The sequence below is a fragment of the Populus euphratica genome, unplaced genomic scaffold, assembly GCF_000495115.2.
Source record: "Populus euphratica unplaced genomic scaffold, PopEup_1.0 scaffold5331.1, whole genome shotgun sequence".
Classification (NCBI taxonomy): domain Eukaryota; kingdom Viridiplantae; phylum Streptophyta; class Magnoliopsida; order Malpighiales; family Salicaceae; genus Populus; species Populus euphratica.
Window position 1 is genome coordinate 1 of NW_011505134.1, and position 2,288 is coordinate 2,288.

A 2,288-nucleotide genomic window follows, 5' to 3' on the forward strand; every position below is an offset into this window, starting at 1 on the left:
ATTATACAACACACCTAGGAGTAGCAGGAACACATGCAATGAAGATCAAACTTCATAAGAAATATGGATAAAAAATATCGAGAAAATTGCACCCTGCATAGAAGAAAAGGAGCAAAGGCAATATAACAAAAGCATTCTAATTCATCTTGGAGCACCAGAGCAATTACAAGTATTATCTCTAGAAATTTCCATGATTCCACTAACATGTAAAGATAGCTTTGTGGACACCCTGGTCCATTTATTTTACATTTTTATTGAGTTCCTTCTAAACCAAAAGGCACCAACTTTTGCTTTATTCCGTTTTTCTTTTTCCAGCTTATCGCTATCTAAAATCTATCCATTCATTTCATAAAACTAAATAGATAAAACACAACAATAGAAATAAAGAACTTACAGTTCCTAACACATCACTCACGTCAACCGATGCAAATTCACATGAGAGTGAAGGAAAGCTACAATTAAAAAGAAAATCTGTCAGTCAAGTTCAACTAGATAAATACAAGCTTAACAAATATTTATGTAAAATCAAGAAAAAGCATCGGGAAAGCATTACAGCATCATTAGAGGCAATGTAGAAAAAATAAGCCACAAACCTAGAAACTCTGAAGAGGGGGAAAACTAGATTTGACAAATGAAACTAGATTTAAAACTATTGATCATGTTCAAAATTAAACACATGAGGAGCAATACAAAACCGGAGCTCTTTGATGAAACAAAAACAAAAGAAGCTGAAAAGAAAAAAATTGCCAATTGAACAGCAAATGCAGCCTAACATCATAAATCCTGAGAAAATCCCCAAAACTAACACTAAAACAAGAAACCTAAGCCTAGGCATCTCCTTGTTAATACTTTTACTCTTGACACTGTAATCACTAATAAAACAAAAAAAAAAAAACGTCATCAACATAGGTCAAGGGAATTGATACTAGAGATCTCAAGCTCAACTGGCATGAGTATGGCCCTCCCCAAAAAGGTCTCAAGTTCGAACCTCTCCTTTCCAAAAAATGAAATTGAAACTATTCCCTGCATAACCACAACAACAAACCTCATCCTTTTGACCCTACCCTGCACCTGAATTGGCACAAATCCCGCAATGCAACCACTTGTATGCATATAAACAAAAGAGAAAATAATACACTTCTTGATAAGGCAAGATTTTTTTTTTCCCTACCTGATATTGAAATCGATACGTAAGAACTCCCCGTCAGAACTGTTGTCAACAATTACAGATGTAGAAGTGTTGACAGTTAAATAACTATTAAGTTCCTGCACATCAAAATCATCATTTAAACGCAGCAATCTGCGTATTTACTCCTTAAAAAGTAGAGGAGAAGCTGCCTACCATTCCAAACAAAAACATCATAGCTAGAGCAGCTACTATCGATAATCCTGCACCTGATAACGATGCCTCTGTCAAATCTCTAGGAATTTTCCTGAAAAAATTCACGCATACATTTGCTAAAAAAATTAACAAGTCTCCTTAGCTAATTAATGAAGATTAAAATGGATATAACAGGTGTCTAACGCTTCGAGATTCATGTTATAATGCTAAGTCTTTAAGAGTATCTGAAGAAATATCGATCGATCGAACCTGTAAAAATCGACGGATTTGAGCTTGTTCGTCGAAACCATGGCCGCTGATTTCAATCACTGGCAGACAAATCGAGAAGACTAGGGGGGAATTAGCACTCAAATCACGCATAACAGCTAGATCTGTTTTTTTCTTGTATTTATTGGCAACCGAATTGCGAATGGACTCGCATTTGCTTATATATGGAAAGAAACACTGTCAGGACTCCTGTTTCCCATAAAAATTTCCCCAGCACCTAGCCTCTGACTTTTTTCTTTTTTTTTTCAAACTGCGGGTGGCTGGGTGCGGTTACAGTGGGAGCCTGATTAGATATATTAAAATAATATTTTTTTAAAAAAAAAAAATTTATATTTAATACTAGTAAATTAAAATAATAAAATAATTAATTTTTTCACAAATTATATTTCAAAACACAATGACAAACATGCTGTAAACTATTTCTGTATATGATGGGTGGTGGAGGGTGGAATGGTGACGTGTAGACTAAAATTGAAAGAAACTGTCCTCCTTTTTCCTTATTTATTTTGCCACGTGGCATGTACGTTCGACGCTGATGTTGATCACGTAGGCTGTAAAGTAGGGTGATCATTTTCGATTCGGTTCGGTTTTTATCAAAAAAAAAGTAACCAAACCAGAAAAAAAAATTGAAAAAAAACCCGAAACCGAACCGAAACCGGGTCAAACCGACCGGTTTCAG

At 35.1% G+C, this 2,288-nt stretch overlaps 1 protein-coding gene across 1 annotated transcript; it reads right to left on the reverse strand.

Moving 5' to 3' along the window:
• Positions 1-331: 331 nt before the first annotated feature.
• Positions 332-1,879, reverse strand: LOC105120185 (protein disulfide isomerase-like 5-4). Its single transcript, XM_011018376.1, has 4 exons — positions 1,592-1,879; positions 1,343-1,433; positions 1,172-1,266; positions 332-452 (listed from the first exon to the last, which is right to left on the reverse strand). The coding sequence occupies exons 1-4, from the start codon at positions 1,630-1,632 to the stop codon at positions 347-349; spliced, it is 333 nt and encodes a 110-aa protein (XP_011016678.1). The 5' UTR covers positions 1,633-1,879; the 3' UTR covers positions 332-346.
• Positions 1,880-2,288: the final 409 nt, after the last annotated feature.

Bases quoted from the DNA above. Each gene is read 5' to 3' on its own strand.
- LOC105120185 (XM_011018376.1), bottom strand. From the start codon at position 1,632: ATGGTTTCGACGAACAAGCTCAAATCCGTCGATTTTTACAG. The intron at 1,267-1,342 runs GTAGGCAGCTTC...TTTGATGTGCAG, and splicing joins TGATGTTTTTGTTTGGAATG to GAACTTAATAGTTATTTAAC. The intron at 453-1,171 runs GTAGGGAAAAAA...TTTTAATTGTAG, and splicing joins CGTATCGATTTCAATATCAG to CTTTCCTTCACTCTCATGTG.